Here is an 18,117-nt window from a genome sequence, read left to right as displayed (position 1 = left end):
GATAACATGCTGACGTTTTGGCTGTGTAGAGCTTACCCTGAACCCTTTTCAGTCTCTCATGCTCTCTTAGCAAGGAGAGGCACAAGAGGCTGGGAGGGAGCGTGACCAGGACAGCTGACCCAAACTGGTAATATCAATATTCCATACCATAGACTGTCACGCTCCATATGTGAGTTCTGGGCAGTTTTCTGGGAGCCGCTGATCACCGCTGGGGAATGAGCTAAATACAAGCAAGCAAACTCTGTCAGCATCTCTGGATGTCTGTGCTTGGTTGTTTGCTTCAACCTAAGTTGTGTAGCCAAAGTCTTGAAAAGTTAATTTTAAGAATAGCTAAAATTGTTTGCAGTGAAATATTAGAATTACTGTATATTCCAGCTTGTTGGTACAAAGTAGAAATGCAGGCTTCAGATAGCACTGGAAATGGGATAAAATTGACGTTAAGAGGAAATGTTAGATGAAAACAGACAAACAGTAGAGAGCACAGAAGGGAGAAGGCAGCTGGGCAAATGCCCTTGTGTTTGCTTGCAGTTTGGTTTTAGTATCTTTTGTGGTTAATAATGCCCATGTGGTATGTTGTGATGATGTACTGGGTGATGCAGAAACATCAGGGAAAGGAGGAGCTCCCAGCAAAGCTCATCCAAGAGGTTCCATTCTCTGGAAATGCCAGCTGGACCAGCTGGGTCCTGTAAGCTACTGAAATGTAGGTCAGGCAGCTGCAGAGCCCTCTCATCTTACTTCCAGCTCAAGTTTCCAGGTGTCCTGTTCCTTCCTGTGCAGGGGAGGTAATGCTGAAGCCGTGGCTCATGCGTTGTGTCCTCCTTTTTGTTTGTAGGGGACAGTCTTTACGTTGGAATCCGAAGAGGAAGAGTACCCCGGGCTCATCGCGGAGGACAGTAATGACATCTACATCCTGACCAGTGACAACTCAGGCCAGGTGAGCCCCCCAGAGTCCCCCACGGTGACCACGTCGTGGCAGTCGGAGAGCCTGCCCGTCTCCCTGTCGGCGAGTCAGAGCTGGCACACGGAGAGCCTGCCAGTCTCCCTGGGACCCGAGTCCTGGCAGCAAGTGGCTATGGATCCCGAAGAAGTCAAAAGCCTGGACAGCAACGGAGGGGGCGAAGAGAGGAGTGAGAACAACTCTTCCAACTCCGACATTGTTCACGTGGAGAAGGAAGAGATACCGGAGGGGATTGAGGAAGCAGGGGTGGCGGCTGGCGCTGCAGAGACCATGCAGGCGGCGTTTCCAGAAACCTCTGCTTCTCTACAGGAAGCAAAACCTCCAGCTGAAGTTGCTGCTGTTGAAAAAGCACATCCCTCTGCACTTCTGCGTGCAAAACAGGAGGAAAAGGGAAAAGCGGCCGAAGAGCTTGTTGAACCTGAAATCCCCGTACTAAGTAAACCTGTCCCAAAGTTAGCCCCGTCAGAAGAAAAGGCTGCACCAGAACCTGAGAAAATACTGCTTCCAGGGGAAAAAAAAGTGGGGAAAGAGGGCCATTTGGAAGAAGCGGAAGAGAAATCCTCGGCTGCCGAGGAGAAGCCTATCCTATTGCCGGAAGGGAAGTCGATACTGCTGTACGGCGGGGCTGCTGCCGTGGCTATATTGGCTGTAGCAGTCGGAGTAGCGCTGGCGCTTAGGAAAAAGTAACGGAGCTCTCTTGAGGAGGAGGGGGGAGAGACAAGAGAGCACCATCCAGTTTTTTGTAGTTGTGTTACCTAAAGGTCGAGCTGCCTGCTGTTTAATTGGACATTCGAGTAACTTAATGGTGATGGGGTGAGGTTGTTCAATAAGCCTCCAGCTACGGACAATCATGTTTTTAGTAGAATCGGGGTGGGGACTGGTTTTTCGTGATTAAAGTACTGGGGTATTTTTAAAAAAAAAAAACAACAAAAAAATTCTGCAAATTTAAGAACTTAAGTGCAGGTGCTGAAGAAAGGGGTGCTCATACTCTAGGAACTGGAACAGAGAATCCCCAGGGGAAGGGGAGAGCCAGCTGCTGCCAACCCCTGGAGTTTTTGGCTTCTCAGACTGACCGCTATTGCAGCTGTGCTGTCTTGTCACTTCCCGTCGCGCCCCAGAGCCCTTCCTAACAACCATTAGCCAACCTGAGTCCTGTAGCGAGAGGCTGGTCTCCCTTTTGTCTCGGCTTCCTCTCAGGTACAGCACTGCTCCTCATAACCTTCCAGGTTCCTCCTAAGCCCCGGTGGGACAGTGCTTTTTTTTACCTCTTGGCTCACACTGGTTTTGGCCCCTAACGTTTACTGGAGCCCCATCCTGTGAAGATGCTGCCTCTCTATTGCTGTATTATCTCTGAGCATCCTGGTGTTCCTGGGGTAGAGGTGCTGCCCAGGAGGGTGGGAGGGACACTGCTGGTTTGAGAACCCATTTGCTTTCCTCCTGCCCGGCCCACTTACTGCGACCCCTCAGTTACCAGAGGTGCAAAATTCATGCTGGACACGGTGCCGCTTGGATCAGTGCTCTCCTCTCCGGGGTACGGTCAGTGGTAAATGCTCTGCTGTCCTGTGTCACGCCGCAGTCTGCATTGTCTTTCCCAAGTTAAGCACAGAGTGTATTTAGTCCTAACTTGGTCTTGCCTGTGACAGAATCCCAGATATATAAAGCAATGGATTCTAGTGAGCAAAAGAACATTAAACATCTCCTCTATCTGCTTGTTCCTGACCTGACCCGGAGCGCTGGTCAGTGCGATTTCTTTTGCGGCAATGAATCTGTAATCAGCTAAACTTACAGGTTCACGAGTGCTGAGAAAAGTTACTTGGGCAAAAAGGAAACCCCTTTTCCTGCAGCCACACCACTTCGGGCGTGTGCAGAGAGAAACGTTTGAAGTATTGCCATGCTCTTTAGTCAGATCCAGCTACAAGCGTTCCTCTTTCAGCATGTTTGTGTGTCTGTCCATGTCCACTGCAGCTCTGTGGGCAAGACCTTGGGCTTTCCAGGCAGAACTATGGATGCATCTCCTAGGGTTGGCACTGTGGCTTAGATCAGCTGGAGGGAGGTGAAAGGGAACTCGTGATAATGTAGAAACCGAAACGTGAGCTTACGGGAATCTTACTCTTCACAAAGCACAAAGACAAGGTACTTTTATTTCTAAATAACCTTATCTAGGGTACATCTCCTGATGAGCCTCTTTCTTGAGGGATCTCAGAATGAAGAGATTTTAGCATATTCTCTATTTTAGGATATTCTTGCTGCATTTTCCTATCCCAAGATGCTGGAAAGTTAGTCAGAGCGTGTCAGATTCTGAGGAATTATTTTTGTTTAAGCTTTTGTGAGAATGGATTTTCTAGAAAACGTACTGGATTTTGTGTGTGTGAAGTTAAGAGGAAGGGTTGTCATGTATGTGCTGCCACTGTGGACTGAACTCGGGAGCTGTGGAGTTCCAGACTTTACTGTTGATCACTGATGGCTCTTTTTCTGTATACAAAACTTAGTAGTTTGGCCTTAACAGAAAAAACCAAAACCCTTTATCATATTGCAAAGTGGAATTGACTTTTTTTACCATTTCCTGGTAGTCTCATTGCTGTGCTTTCCTGCCTGGTCAGTTGGGATGGGGCTGCCCCTCTCCTGCTGCTTTGCTGATGGCTTTGGGTTCTTCTCTGGGAACGTTCTCTGTGGGAAAAGGGCTGTTCTGAACCTGACCTACATCCTCTCCTACTGAAGATGCTGAGCTTACATCTGGGACATCCCCAGCTGTAGGCACACAGTGGGTTACTCTAAAGCAGAGATGGATCCTGTGGACAATGGATAATTTGTGGATCAAGGGGGGGTGCAGGCAGGGCTGGTTTTCCTTTAACTCTTCTCTGGATGTGGTTGTTTCAGTGTTAGTGTGGGAGATCAGTAGAGGACAGACAAGAATAAATCCAGGCTGGCTAGGGAAGAAGTCCCTAACTTGTTGGCACAAGGAGCCCAGCAGGGCATTAAATAGAAAGCGTCTTCTTCCACACAGCAGTGAGAAGGTGGCAGCAGGAGTGAGGAGAATAAGTGACCGTGTTAAGCATTTTCACAGTCAGGCAAAAGTCTTGAGTATCTGGTGTGTTGCTACATTTAATGGAGCAGCAGCTGCACTGTATGTTTTTGCTTGGTCCTTCCTCTAGAATATTCTTCTCCTCTAAGGGTCTTTCAGATTTGACAAGTCAGCAAGAATTTGTACCCTCCTCTCCCCCACCCCACTGCCCACATGTTCAGAACATTTATTGTGAGTCTCTTTCCTCTGGGAACACTCCATTAGTTGAAAAGGTCAGTTGTGGGATTGAACTCTGCCAAATTTGGAGTCCTGCAGTCAGAGCTGGGACAGGCCCTATGGAGGTCACCAAAGGGCAGGTAAGGTCAGATGGCAGCGTTCCTGCAGCCCTGAGGGACAGGCTGCTCTGTCAGAGGTGTGAATTAGAAAATGGAAGGGCTTTTTCCCCCCATCTTCAAGTGTTTTACAGTAATCCTACGCTGCAGGGTCTAACTATCCCGAAGGGCGGGATGCAACCTCTCTGTAGTGGATCTCTTGCAGCTGGCAGAGGGAAAGGCAGTAGCTCTGTACTTGCAAAAGGGCAACTCGCGTTGCGTATCCCCTTCCCAAAAGTGCCTCAATACCTGTCCTCGAGTGGCCTGTACCTTAACAAAATATCTACCTTAGACCCATTCTGTCTTCACTTAGCACACCCTAAAGCTGAGATGCTAAAACAGCAGAAGACGAGATCGACAAAGAAGTGGTAAATAGTTAATGAACTGCAGTGGGCAGCACGCTCAGTAAGGAGCTGTCAAGGAATAGGTTTTCAAGATAAGGTGCAACTTTAATTTCAGCTGTGGTTAATTCTAAGTTATGCTTGGGCATTGTGGCTGGGAGATGGGCAAGGGCTTTCTTCAGCTGGCACTGCAGGAACAAGAGGCTGGGAGCAAAGACCAAACCCCAGAGTCCCACTGTTACCCAAAAGCCCAAAGTGCAGACAGAACCACGTCCCTGCCTGCTGTAGCTGCCATGTGTGGGGTGGAGCTTGGGGGATTCCTGCCTCCCTTCACCCTCACTAAATCCAGCTGTGGGGCAGCGTGACAGTACCGAGCTGCTCAGCTGGCCACAACAGGAATAGTACTGGGCACAGACAGAGAGGCAGCTTGAACACTTAAGGTTTTGGTTTTCTCTGGGCTGGGGGGTGCTGAGAGGGGTTCTCAGGGTGGTAATTGGGCTGCTGAAGACTACAGAAAATAACTTACTTAATCTAAGATGCTTGGGCTGGCCCAGCCAAACAATCTGCAGCCAAGAAAGCAGCACTTCTGCAGCCTTCTGTCCATAAAGATGTGAATCTTGGAGCAGCTGCTGTTCCAGGTACTCACCAGTTCAGGAGCTTTTCTGGCACAGAGCTGGATGGTCTCTGTTCAGTATTGCACCTGCTTTTGGACACCAGTTTAGATTCTGGCTGGAGGTGAAGTGCCTGTTGTGGTGGTGTTTGCAGTTGGTTGTTTCTTTCCTAACATGCCTTCTGGAGAGCAAGTTAGTACTAAGGAATCCATCCTTGCTGTTTGTGAGGGCTTGATTTTTCATCCTGGCTGGAAGCTGTGCTCAGGCATCTGCAGCTCAAGGGCCAGGTGAAAGCTGCAGTGCTGAGTGCTCTTACCCAGGACAAGTTCTGCTGCCAGAATCCCGCTTCCTTCCTTTTCACACAGCGCTAATCACAGCCAGCCTGACGCACTGGACTGGATTTTTAAAACTAATCAATGCTTTCTAAGGGTCACTAATGAAAAATTTAATTAGTGCTAAACATGCAAGCTTCTAAAGTTTGGTCATTTTTCATTTTAATCACTGTAGTAGATAAAATAATCTGAATTTATAAACCTTCCCTGCATTTAATTTCAGCTACAGTGGTAGGGCAGTACTAGGAAGATCCACCCAGGAAGGTAGATCTTGCCATTTTGTGTAAAAAAGAAACTAGAAGTGCTTCTGGCAGCATCATGTCTCACTCCCTAAGCCAGAGCAAGCTCCTGTTACAGAATTTGAGAGTGTAATGAGGTTCCTCTGCTGTGAAATGGGAGGGCGTGGGGTGGAGAGGTGAACACACAGTCCAGCTGCGATGCCTGAGGGGCTTCAAAAGAATGTTTTATCCCAAGCTCTGTTTGTGTCTGCTCAGGTTGGAGCACACTAGAAGGAGGTGCTTCCCGGTGAAACATGGAGAGGTCTGGTACCTGGTGAAGGCAGAAGCTGTGCATGACTTTAATTTGGCTTGGTCAGCTTAGTTTCAGTCCTAGGAAGGTTCCAAGAACAGCGTTGTTTTGACTCCCTGTATGTACCTGTGCGTTAAAGGGCAAGCTCTGTATTGCCATAACAAAACAGGGGGGTGAGGGGGTATTTATAAAATTTAAGCCACCGCTACTTGACTCCAGCAGAGTGAGCTCTCAGGCCCAGAGGAGCAGGGAACTCAGTCTGTGTCTGACAGACTGAACTCTCCTGCCCAGTCCTTGTCTGGGGCACAGCCCCACCTCGGAGGGGTGTAAAGTCCAGGGGAACCACAACACAGCATCGCGCAGATCCACCTCCTTAACTTAAATAACAAAATTGTATCACTTTTTTTCCTACTTAGAGCTGACCCTCTCTTGGTCTCTTGGGTAGGTGATTTGCTTCCTCCGAGCCAGGGTCTGTGGTCATGCTGTAGAAGTGGGGGAGCTCCTGTTGGCTTCCAGTGGAAGCTGCCTTTGATCTCCCTGCAGTATCTGCAGGGGAGGGAAGGAACACTATCGACGTGGACAGAACAAGCTGCAGAGGATGCATCTTACTGCTATACCTTTAGGGGGTCTGTCCCCATTTTTAACTTGCAGTATAAGCAGTATAAGCAGCTTATACTTGCAGTATAAGCTTTTATTCAAACTCAGACCAAAAGAATGCCACTTGATTTGTTAAGTAGCAAAGACTAATGGGACTTGATTTGTTAAGTAGCAAAGACTAATGGGACTGACTAAAGCTGCATGTTAGGGGATATCTTCTACTAGGCTTCTGCTGGGTGTAAGCAAATAGTGACAGACTTGCAGGGATTTCAGATTCTGTTCTCAAGAGGCCTGCCTGGGGGAAGAGACCCTGACTGGTCCTCAAGTCACCCATTATCCCAGGAACTTGTCATACTGTTCCTTCTAATATGCAAGTGCAGCCCTCTTGGGGAAAACTGTCTAAAGCTTCTTGTGCCATTTGGTTAATAAAAGTGTTTCCACCTTTAAAAGAAAGTTCTTTCCAGCTTCATTGTTCTGTAGTCAGTTGAAGTGAAGGGGTATGTACATTTTCTCCCTCTGCTAACGGGACACTGCTGTAAGACCATGCCCCCAGGTTGCACTTTAATAAATGGTACAGTTTTCAAGAAAAATGTGTAGACTATTCTGTGCTTCCCCCCGCGTTTTAGTGCAGGACCAGAAGAAAAGATGCTTTTACTTACATAAAATTTGCTTGTGCAAGGCACAAGGACAGGACCGGGGTGTCTCTACTGCTGCCAGCTGCATTGTCAGCCTTGGTAAATTAGGGGAATGGCGTGAGTACTTGAACAAAAAATTGACATCACCAAAAAAATCCAGGTGGAAACTGAAATTCTTACGAGCCATAGTGCCACAAGAAGTGACATTTTTATTTAAGAAAGCCCACAAAATATTTACAAACTTTCAAAACTCGTGAGGCAGCTGGATCACGGGTGACGCATTTGCCACCTCGTGTGATTATGTGTCAAACAACCTGAGTAGAAGTTTGTTGAACCTGAGATGTGATCTCTAATAGAGATACCACTTTTTCTCAAGCATATCCAGGTTGCATTCACAAAAAAACTTGCCCTGTGCCTACCCCTGCCTTTTTCTTTACAGTTTCTCCATCAGTTTTATTTTTCAAGCCAACACAGGTGGATGGTGATGGATACTGAAGTATCTTTACTCCTCCATCCTTCAGGGCCCTGTTCTCTCTTGCTGCCCCATCAAGATAGGCCTGATTTCCACCCACCCCCCTTGTGGTCTGTACCCATTTCATAGCCTGAGGCCTTCCTGGGAACAACACTCAGCATGGCTCAGCTGCAAGAGCAGGGCGGGAAAGTGAATAACTAAAGCAAAATGCTACAGCTGATAAGAAAAAAACACAAGAGTGCAGGCCCTGTCCTCACTGGGCCTCTGGAGATACAAGACAGGGTCTGCACGAACTCTGCTACTGCTAAAAAAACCAAAAAGCCCCCTCCCCCTCCCAAAAAAAAACAGAAAAAAATATTGTAAAATGAGAGAAGGCAAGCAGTTCTCCCTACAGGTACTGGCAGAGCTGGCAGGCAGCTCACACTACCATTGCTGCTGTGCTAGTCTACAAAAGCCTATCTATGGAGCTCTGCCATCCCTTTCACAGCTGTGGGAGATACTGAGACACTTCCACAGTATCTCAGAAGTTAAAAAGCAAATAAAGTGTTCTTCAAACACCAAAAAAAGTCTTCCAGAATCCACTTGCTTCACGTGGAGGGCAGGAGAGCTCACTCACCCAGCTGGAGGGAGAGAAACAGAACGGGCATTAACAGCAGCGGAGCCCCTCCCGCGGCAAGCCCTGAGCCCACCCACCCGCAGCTCCCGGGGACCTCCGCGCGTCCCCCGTGTCGCGAAGCGCGCCCCGACACTGCCACCTGCCGAGCTCGGCTGCCATCACCCTCCTTCCCGTGCCAGCGGCAGGGAGGAGTCCCGGGGGAACTGCGGCACAGCCCCCCGCGCCCAGCCCCAGCCCGCTCCCGATGCCACCTCCTGGGCTGGGCGGATAACCAGCAGCCCTCCGACTGCCCTCGCTGCTCCGTGCTCGGAGCCTGCTGGGGCAGCAGGAAGGGCTTGTCCCACACGAGTGACCCGTTTCTGGGATAACTCAGCACCCTGGAGCCAAACTGAGTGAAGGGGAAGGGCAGTGCTAAGTGACATTGCACAGTGACACTGCCCTGCTGCCTGGCAGGGAACAGGGTGCTGAGTCCTGGCACACAGGGTGAGCCCAGCCCCTCTGCAGGTGGCTGCCAAGGCTGCCTGTGGCACAGCTGTGGACAGGGGTGTCCCAAAGACCTGCAGCTCCCCCCAGCTGCGTCACCACTGTGTCACAGAGTGGCAGGATCACAGCCCCGACCACTCAAACTCATTCTCAAGTACCACCCCATCTCAGTACATGTGTGTCCTCTCCCCTTCCTGGACAGGTGAAGCTCTGGCCTCTACCCTGCCTTGTCCGTGAGCTGCCCAGAATCCATCTATGCTGAAGCTCCAACAGTAAATAAGAACAGATCTGACCATTTCTCGTTGCTCTGCTAGGGTTGTTTCTCAGGGGCAATTCCTTTCCCCTTCCAGTTCTGCCAAGCTCTGGGGAGCCAGGGAAGTCAAGAGCAGAGAGCTCAGGATCAAGACATTAAGAAATGCAGCCATCAGAGCTCAGGTCTTTTCTTCCCTGAGGGCATGATTAACCTGAGTCCTACAGGCACAGCTCCCTGAAGAGACTGCAGGGAGGAGAGGAGCAGTCACAGCTCTCTGTCCCCTGGTTGCTGTGAGAGGGGGGCAAGCAGAAGCTGTGACACCCCCTCAAGCACATTGATCTTTGGAGACTGACGTTCCCTTCTGGCCCAACTTCCAGAGCACTACAGGGAACCCAGCAGCCCACAGGCAGTTGAGAGCTGGGCCACCCTTCTGGGAAGAACCCAGGCCAGCCAGGAGGGCAGCAGAGAGACTGGCTGTGATTGCACTGAGCTGTTTGACAGCACTCACCATTTCGACAACGTAGTTGTGGAACTGCTCACTGATGAAGTTCACAGAGGTGCTGAAGACACGGTGTAGAAGGGAGGGCACCGTATTCACAATTTTCTTAGTCAAGACCATTGTTAGCACCAACATGAACTTCTCCTGTTCCATGTCTGAGGGGATGGCTTGTGCAAGCTCTGTCACTACCCGAGACATGTGCCGCATTATCTCCTGTATGGAAGGAGGAGAGGGATCTCAGTGCAACAGCTGGGGGAGAAAGAGGTCTCAGCACAGCCTGCCAGGACTGCTGGTAACTGATGTGCTTGTTTCAACATCCACAGGATGTCCCTCCCCTTCTTCCCAGGCAGGGCAGCCTGCCTGCTACATACCTGAATGACAGTAAGGATCGCTATCTCTGAGCTCAGCTGCTCACCCAAGACAAAATGAAAGGGAGACAACACCACTGGAAAATTTAGACAGCACCTTACACACTTAGGATGCAACAGCTCCCTCCTCCCCAGGGTTTGCACTGAGCCTGTCAAGTCCTGAAATGGTAAAGGAATTCTGAGGCTCCCAGGAAAGGAGCGTAGATCTGGGGTACAAGCTTAGGTAGGGACTGGAAAAAGGCAGAGGAAGTTTCACAGAAAAGCCTTCACATAAGGAAGTGCTAGCGAAGGTGTCCAAGCCTTGCTCCCAAGATCAGTTTTTCCAAGACAGAACAATATGCACACACTAAGCTATACTACTAATGTGAAAAAGCAAGGTCAGTAATGGGGTTTATATCTCAGTCTTATCAAAGACTAAAAGGTTAGACAATAAACTTGAAGATCTGAAACTTAACTGGGTGGAGAAAAAGGCAGCGAGAGTGGGGAATGGTCAGACTTTGCTGGAATCTAGCTGTGTAGTGATAAACCCTAGTAGAAAAACCCACCACCACAAAAAAAACCAACCAAACAAAAGGATTGGTTAAAGTCATTAAATCCTGCCTTTTTGGCAAGAAGGTGGGCCCTCAATTCTACAAGCATTATCTTGTTCATTAACAAGCACGAGTCAAGCTTCTGGCACTAACCTGCTCCACTTTTATCCACGTGACGATCAGCAGACACACAGGACTTGGCACCAAAGTCCAAAGATCTTAAGGACAAATACTAAGCCTTAACCAGACAGTTAATTTTCAAAGGTAAGTCACTGGGCCAACAGAACAAGGACAAAATGCCTCTGAAAGTCAGTCCTTTTCCACAACTACCCACAACTGTAATTACACCATCTGCAAAAAGGAGATGAGCCCAAGGAACCAAATTTACACAGTTAACTTCTGCCACAGGCTACAGAATCACCTCTAACAAAACTCCAAAGGTAAGTGTTTGGGTTGATTTTAAAGATGGCAAGAATTAAATCAGCAAAATAGCCAAGATACAGAAGTCACAACCTTGCTGTTTTCAGAGTCACAGCAGGAAGGATGCACAACATTCAAAAGGGGAACTGCTAGCCAGGTTGCTTTTCACTCACCTGTCTAGAGAGACTCTCATTCAGAAAGTACTGCACTAGATCATCTACTGCTCTTGCTTGGACATCTTTGTCAAGCTTGTCTCCAATCTTAGCGAGCTGAGCAGCAATGATCCGGATAACATCTTCATCTACCGTAGCATCAGACTCTGCCAACACAGAGCAGGATTTAGTTCACAGGCCACAGCCAGACGAGGTTCAGTGCAGGTAAGCTGACCCACAGCATTTCACTCATCCCCTTTAGCAAACACCTTCCTTCTCATAGAGTATTCATGACAGCTCTAAACACAACTTCTTTAGTGAATCCAAGTTGCTTAACAGAGACAGTACACAAACAGATCTTTTATCTGTGGTTTAGGTAAAGTGCAGCCCAAAAAATCACTACAGGGGATGCTGGAACATCTCCAACCAAAATCTGAACAGGACAGCTACAGCCAACATCCTGCCCTGAGAGGGGAATTGAGAAACTGTGCATGACCTTAAAAGTCTTTCCCAACCTAAATGATTGTAGGATTTATTGAAGTGACTGTTGTCACGACTTGTCTTTTAAGCACCATCTAAAATACAGCATCCCATAGAACAGTTTGAGTTGGATGGAACCTTGAAAGGCCATCTAGTCCCAGCTCCCTGAAACGAGCAGGGACATCTTCAACGAGATTGGGTTGCTCAGAGCCCCAGCCAGCCTTGAATGTTTCCAGGGATGGGGCATCCACCACTGCCAGTGGGCAACCTGTGCCAGTGTTTCACCAACTTGTTGTCAAAATCTTCCTTACATCTAGTCCAAATCTGCCCTATTTCAGTTTAAAGCCATTACACCTTGTCTGATCTCCTTTAAGCAAAGCATCCCGCAGTCACTTTTGGCATGAGACCTATGCAAATTTGTATGGGGGGGGTGCTATTTACTGTAGCACTTCCTCCTCAGCCTGGTTGAGGTCAATGTGCCAGCTGGCACACCCTGGGCAAGGGGCAATAGCCATCCTGCAGAGGGCTAGTGAAGCAGGAACAGGACCAGAAACCTTTTGAGTGAGGAACAGTTTCCACCAGAGCGGAAAGGGATTCACCCAGTACCAGAACACGACTTGTTCCAAGATCCTAGCCCAGTACTGATACTGCCTGAGGAGCAGCACGAGGCCCAGCTTTGCTTTAATATCACACTCCTGGAGGGCAGCTATCATGAGAACCAGCTTTGTGCCCTTGTCCCATGTGCTGCAGGCAAAACCCCAGGGTTACGGGTGCTCTAGAAATCCAGGGGCAGAGAAAGTCTGTCTTATCCCAAGTGTTAAACTCCCAACCAACGGCCACACTGTGAAGTTTCTCAGTGGAGAAAACACTCCTGTGAAACAATCAACAGCAAAAGCAGGAAAGGGGGAAAGAAAAACACCCCGTTCAGACAGGCATTTGGGATGGAGGAAAGCACACTCACCTAGCTCACCGTTCTGGAAGTGGCCGCTCCGATTGCCGTCACACTGGAGCTCAAACTCATCATCAAAGGCTGAAACCGGCTGAGAGATCCTCCGGTCAGAGAGCCCTTGGAAAACAGCAGGCCCTGGGCTTTTCAGGGACCACAGCTGGTCTTTGAACTTGCAGTCAGAGGATGCCTCCAGGAAGGTGTACAGCAGTGCGTGCTCCATCTGGAGATCATAAATGCAAGGAAATCAAGGTTACACCCATGTCCCACTCCAAAGCTCTACACACACACACTGTTTTCCAACCCTGAACACGTCTCTGTGGCCTCCTTCGGGCATCCTGAGTAGCACTAACCAGGGGGTCCACAAGACTTCAGCAAACGCATGCTCACTGCTGGATATGTGAATGACAGATGGCTCTGCTTTTACAAACTGGTGGTGGAAGAGCCAGCTCACCTTCTCCTCACACTCCCAGCTGTGGCAGTGACAGCAACCCTGATCAGAGCCCCTCCTTTGAAACACACATGGATTCAGCAAAAACCATCCACTTCCCCAACTCAGACGTCTCTGTTTGGAAGGATTTTCCCCCTGCATTTGGGAACTGGGCATTCTACTTCCTGTGCATAAAGAAGTCATCAGCTCCCCCCTTCAATGTAATCAGAACAGAGCAGTAACAAGGTGGGAAACAGAGATAGCAGATAGCATAAGCCTGCAAAAACCCCCCAAGGTTCACATTTCTTCTCCCCCTTCAAAGGAACCTCAACCAGCTCCATAATAAACCTGTTCAGCTCCTCGTGCAGAGCCAAGCAGCTGCTCACAAGTATGCAGACTTAGGCCTAATTTCTTCCAGGGAGAAGAAAAATGGCTAACAAAGGATGGCTTGCTATGCCAACTGCACAAGGTGATCAGTGTGCAACCAGGATGAACTTGATAACTGATAGCGAGTTTTGGGGAGTGGAACCTTGCAAGGCCATCTGCATAACTGCATCATCAGTAACAGCATCCAGGACCCACAGTGCCTGGGCAGCAGTAGCACAACTGGGAAAAATGCATAGAGAGTAATTAAGCATGGGTTGTTTACTTGGGAAGAAACTGGGAAGAGAAAAGGAGGAACAAAGTCAACAAAAAGCAGAGTTCAGAAATGGAAACAAATGGAAATTACGGTATATGATCAAAGGTGAACAGAAGGCACATCTTCCATGATCTGAGCACAGTGCTTACAGGCAGTAGTGAAGTTCACCTGGTGACAGAAGCTCTCTGGGACACCACTGGCAATCCCTTCAACAACCCACAGGACTAGTCCTTGGCTTTATCTCAGATAAACTTTCTATCACATTACATTCGAAAGGCTTGTGGGAGGGCAGAGCAGAGGGTTAGAATTGTATCCTAACACAAGCTGGGGTGGGGCAGGATGACAGACATTTCAGTAACAGTTCAATGTAGTTAATCAGATTTAAGTGTGAAAAATAGCACCTTCATAGTTGTGTTCAACGTTGCACAAAATAATGCAATAAACTGACCACAGTGCTGTGCCTATTAATTTGATTTATTAGTTTTAGCAGTTTGTAGCTTTATCAATAAACATTGTAGTCTCTTAAATAGCTACATCTCCAGCCTGCAATTTCAAGAGGGAGTGTCACAGAGAGATAACAAGGAAGCAGCTTGCAAACTACAGGTTGTTCCATCCACTCCTCTGTGTTCAAAGCAGTGTCAGAGTCCCTGCAGGAACTCTGGGAAACTTGAGAAGGACTCACAGAAAGTGACCTTTTTAGGGATGCATATCCATATTTTTGGAGAAATGGCAGTCATGAAAAAGGGCTGAGAAACCCACAACTGCCACAGTGAGAAGGGCATGTGAATGTGAATAACACGAATGAAACTCCTTCCTGCCACAAACACGTGCCAGACACTGGAGTGACATAATCTACGAGTGGGGTTTTAAAGCCAAGGTGGTGCTGCGGAGGAGAGGGACAACCCTCCACAGAGCCAGAGGCTGGAATGGAGAGCAGTGTTACCAGAGAGGAATTTGAGCCCCTGCTGAGAGCAGGTGAGCTGCGTGGCTCTGCGTGCACAGCAGCACAGTCTGCAGTGAAACACCCAGCTGACACCACTACACACCTGCAGGACCTCAGGTCTGCCTCCCCCTGCCCCCGTGCCACAGATACATGTGGATACTCAGGCTCACTTCAGTACTTCCCACCTAATGCCAAAAATGGGGAGAAAGCACTAAGGAGCCCAGGCAGATGGCCTGCTGACCTGGGCTAGTGATGAATGATCCCCTTTCACAGTAACAACCCCTCATAATTGTGTATTAAATAACTAAGTGTGCTGGTGGAGAAGAGGGAGGAAGTGAAAGCAGAAATTAATTCAAACTCTGAAGCAAACCACAGTAATATTTCAAGAGACCATAAACTGCCCAACTTTTTAAAGGCTCTTAAAAGTCCAAGGGCAAAACAGAATCTCAAGTACATTTAAAACACGCAACAGCCCACAGGCTCCCTCTTAATCATGAGCCCTTCTTTTCAAAGAGTTGTTATGTCAGACTAATGGCTAAAACACAGGCTTAAGCCTTTGCTGCTTTGTATTTCTCTCTGTTCCATTCAAATCCCCATTGCTGCTACTCACCTCTACCGTACAGAGTGCTGGCTGGGGAGAGTGCAGTCCCCTCTGTCCTCTTCTCTGGGACCTGACAGAGTTCTGAAACAGGTCAAAAGTGACCCTTCTCCTGGGCTTGACTTTGCTGGAGGAGAGACAGATGTTAATTCAGGTTTGAGAACTTGAAAGAGAAGCCTGGGATGAAGAGGAAAGGGGGGATTTAGCACTAAGTCTGTGGCAGGACTTTGGCTTTGTGCAGACTCCTCGGGAGTTGTCCACACCAGCAGTATTTCTGTAGGGTAGGTAAAGCCTCAGCTTGCACATAGTCTGGTTTTACAGATAACATTTATTTTCAATTTGAAGTAATCCAGACCAAAACCAAGGTGTTCATGTTACAACTGGCAAACAGTGGATATCCTCTGCTATTAACTCCTGTTGAGTTAAACACTACTTTCTGAAGCATCAAGGCTTAGACCACAGGAAGCCTGAAGTAGTACCAAGCCTCCTCTGCCCACATCCCATTTGCCTGGGAAACCACATTCATCACAGCAGCCTTCTTGGGCTCTATCAGTGCTGCCATCCCCACCCAGCCTTTGCCTGTGCCAAAAGCTTCGTGTGGCACCACAGCAGGGCTCCACAGCCGGTCAGACAAACCCCTTCTGGCTAATTTGGGCTGGGAGCAGCCAGCTGACCTTATAACTAAAGTACAAACTGAACACACCTGCCCGTCTTTCAAGGTGCAAGAAGCTGCACCACCCTCTGTTCACACCACACTCCATCGTGGAGGGGCAAATGTTCTCCCAGGCTTCTGGCAGCAGTGGTGCAACACAAGCCTCTCCAGCTGACAGCTGCACACAAGTGGCCAGACTGACTAGCACCAATAAGATTCTTTACTCACCAAAGCCCTACAACCAAAGCTCTTCCCCCCCAAACCCAGCCCAACTGTGCTGGGATGACCTACTTTTTATCATCGCTGAGAATTCCTGGAAATTGCTGGAGGGAGAGCTGAGCATCGAGAGATGGTGATAAATAGAGTAAATAAAATATCATCCTATAGAGGGACCAATGTAATCTTTTCTTACAGCAAGAGGATGGAATAGAAATTGAAGATACTTCCTTGGGGGATTTGCCACCTGACACATCTTTCCAAGGCAAGCTCAGAATGGGGTTTTAAACCCCAGATCCAATACATTTTTCGTCACACTGTTTCATACTGTCAGGAAACTCATTTGATTCAGTCTGAACACTCACGGTAAGAGACCACCAAAAAGAGACCCTCTGTTGTCATTTCCCACTCCCTGCTTTAGAAGAGGCAGCACAGACCACTCCAGTCTGGGAAGGAAAAGCTCCATTCCCAGCGCACAAAATGCAAGTCAAACAAAGCAACCCAGGTTTATTCTGGGCGTGCCCAGGGAACAGCAGCTTGGCACAAGCCTCTGCACCATCCACACCAGCTTACTTTACTGATTAGAGGCTGCAAGAGGAGATCAAGCCCGGGCATGTTCCACACATCAGTTCCTGGAAGCGTGCAGGAAAGGTGCCTGTCTGCTTCTACAGACTCAAAAATTGCGTTTTGAAAGCACTTAAGATTTTCAGAAAGAGGCAGATGCTCACATGCTGGTTACAGCAAAAAAGTCCTCCCTTGGTGCTGCACAGGTAGAGCACCTTGACAAGACCTCAGTGCAAGGAGAAGAGACTTTCATTGTGTGAGGTTCTTCCCTCCCCTCAGGGATCATCTCAGCTCTGGGAAAGTCCCCAGAAATAGAGACTGTACAAAAAAAGTCACCCATTGTAGTTGCAAACTGGAGTTTTGTCCTCTCCTGCACACGAGCAGAGGTAAAACAAAAAAGAACAATGAAAAATTCCACCACACTCTAAAGTACTTATATGGCAATAAATTGAGACAAGGAAGCTTGAATGTGGTAACTTCATGAACTGAATTTCCTAAATCAAAGACTGACCACCCAGGCAGCCAAAGCCCCTGAAGGGTTCCTGCCCTCGGCTAACAAAGTTCTGCTTGGGTGGCCAGAGAGGAGGAAAAAGGATTCCTCCCACATCACAAAATGCCTTCCTATTACTACAATCCAGGGGCAATTATTTTTTATTTTAGTTAACTAATAATTCCACAAACCTCAAGTTTTACATAATTACTCTGAATCAATGTAAAGGGCTTGGATAGTCACAAAGTTCCTCCTGAGATGTCAAATTCCTTAATGGAATCTCAAAAAAAAAACCCCCCGTGGACCCCTAAGGAGCAAACCCCAAACAGTCAAATGCAATCATGCTGATGCCACCTGAAGATTTTAATCATTAAGACTTTGGAACCCTGGTAGTTTTAGATCCAGTCTAAGACCATTTCTACTGGATAGAAAAAGCTTTCCTTATACTGGGTAAAAGGAATCTTTAGTTGAAGAATGAGAAAAGATGGATAAAGGCTACAAACCCCATCTGCATTCACATTCAAAATAAAATTAGATCATTTGCTAAGGCTGCTTTAGGGCTGCTGAAAGCCTGGGAATGAATTTTTACAAAATTTAATTGAAATACCAATTAATTTTAATACATTATTCATTTTCACACTTTCAATTCACTCATTAGACAAATGAGCTTTATGTGTTAGCAGCTGCCTCTGAGAAACCACTAGATGCCTTGAATGGATTCAACAGATAAGATTACAACCAGTTTTTTGGACCAGTTCTTTATCTCTTACTTAGGAAAAAAAAATGAAGGGGGTACTTTAAACACAAGTTTAGGACCCCTAGATCAGTTCTGCAGAGTCAGCGTAAGGATGTTCATTCCAATTCAACATTGTATTGGGATCCAGGACAAATTAAACATAATTACAGTAAGAGAAGAACAGCCACCAGCCACTTGTCAGCACAGAAGGACAGACTTCTTTCCACCCACACA

The 18,117-nt window shown here is 47.9% G+C and overlaps 2 protein-coding genes across 3 annotated transcripts in view; one reads left to right on the top strand and one right to left on the bottom strand.

Annotated features, from left to right (window-relative positions):
- The window catches only part of BCL2L13 (BCL2 like 13), a 37,765-nt gene extending 33,519 nt beyond the window's left edge, over positions 1-4,246 (top strand). For both annotated transcript variants that reach the window (XM_027905543.1, XM_027905552.1), the window contains exon 7: positions 833-4,246. In XM_027905543.1, the coding sequence (XP_027761344.1) occupies positions 833-1,645 (813 nt within the window). In that variant the 3' untranslated portion in view covers positions 1,646-4,246. The remainder of the gene's footprint in view (positions 1-832) is intronic.
- A 4,059-nt stretch (positions 4,247-8,305) lies between these two features.
- Positions 8,306-14,342, bottom strand: BID (BH3 interacting domain death agonist). Its single transcript, XM_027905530.1, has 5 exons — positions 14,211-14,342; positions 12,630-12,837; positions 11,210-11,355; positions 9,728-9,931; positions 8,306-8,487 (listed from the first exon to the last, which is right to left on the bottom strand). Exons 1-5 carry the CDS (start codon positions 14,295-14,297, stop codon positions 8,476-8,478), a joined length of 657 nt encoding a protein of 218 aa, XP_027761331.1. The 5' UTR covers positions 14,298-14,342; the 3' UTR covers positions 8,306-8,475.
- Between the last annotated feature and the right edge of the window lie 3,775 nt (positions 14,343-18,117).

This window comes from Empidonax traillii, unplaced genomic scaffold (assembly GCF_003031625.1).
Source record: "Empidonax traillii isolate 1590-97213 ecotype Southwest subspecies unplaced genomic scaffold, ASM303162v1 scaffold25:size3598162, whole genome shotgun sequence".
NCBI classification, from domain to species: domain Eukaryota; kingdom Metazoa; phylum Chordata; class Aves; order Passeriformes; family Tyrannidae; genus Empidonax; species Empidonax traillii.
Note: the sequence above shows the minus strand (reverse complement) of the source record. Positions and strands in the feature narration are given on the sequence as shown.